The 283-nt window shown below is 67.5% G+C and overlaps 1 protein-coding gene across 1 annotated transcript in view; it reads right to left on the reverse strand.

Moving 5' to 3' along the window:
- Positions 1–283, reverse strand: part of TCIRG1 (T-cell, immune regulator 1, ATPase, H+ transporting, lysosomal V0 subunit A3) — a gene marked incomplete at its 5' end in the record, with an annotated part of 3,762 nt that overhangs the window by 548 nt on the left and 2,931 nt on the right. Inside the window, 2 exons of the mRNA XM_010004466.1 lie at positions 4–46; positions 127–231. Coding sequence (XP_010002768.1) covers positions 4–46; positions 127–231 — 148 coding nt within the window. The remainder of the gene's footprint in view (positions 1–3; positions 47–126; positions 232–283) is intronic.

Here is a 283-nt window from a genome sequence, read left to right on the forward strand (position 1 = left end):
TGGTGTGGATGGCCTGGTGCATGAGGATCTGGGACATGTCCAGTTGCTGCGGGGACACCAGACATCAGCCAGGGGGACACACACACGCGGCCAAGCCCTCAACCCCACCGAAGGAGGTTCCCCCACCTCGGCGTCGTGTCCCCCGCTCTCCACGTCCTCCTTGGTGGTGTTGACGGAGTTGCCGGCGTCCTGCCCCTCCAGCAGGGGCTCCTGCTCCCCGGCGCCCACCAGCTGGGGAGGGGGACAGCAGAGGCAGTGAGACCCCCCTACACACACCCCTACC

Source organism: Chaetura pelagica, unplaced genomic scaffold (genome assembly GCF_000747805.2).
Source record: "Chaetura pelagica isolate M959 unplaced genomic scaffold, ChaPel_1.0 scaffold579, whole genome shotgun sequence".
Lineage (NCBI taxonomy): Eukaryota > Metazoa > Chordata > Aves > Apodiformes > Apodidae > Chaetura > Chaetura pelagica.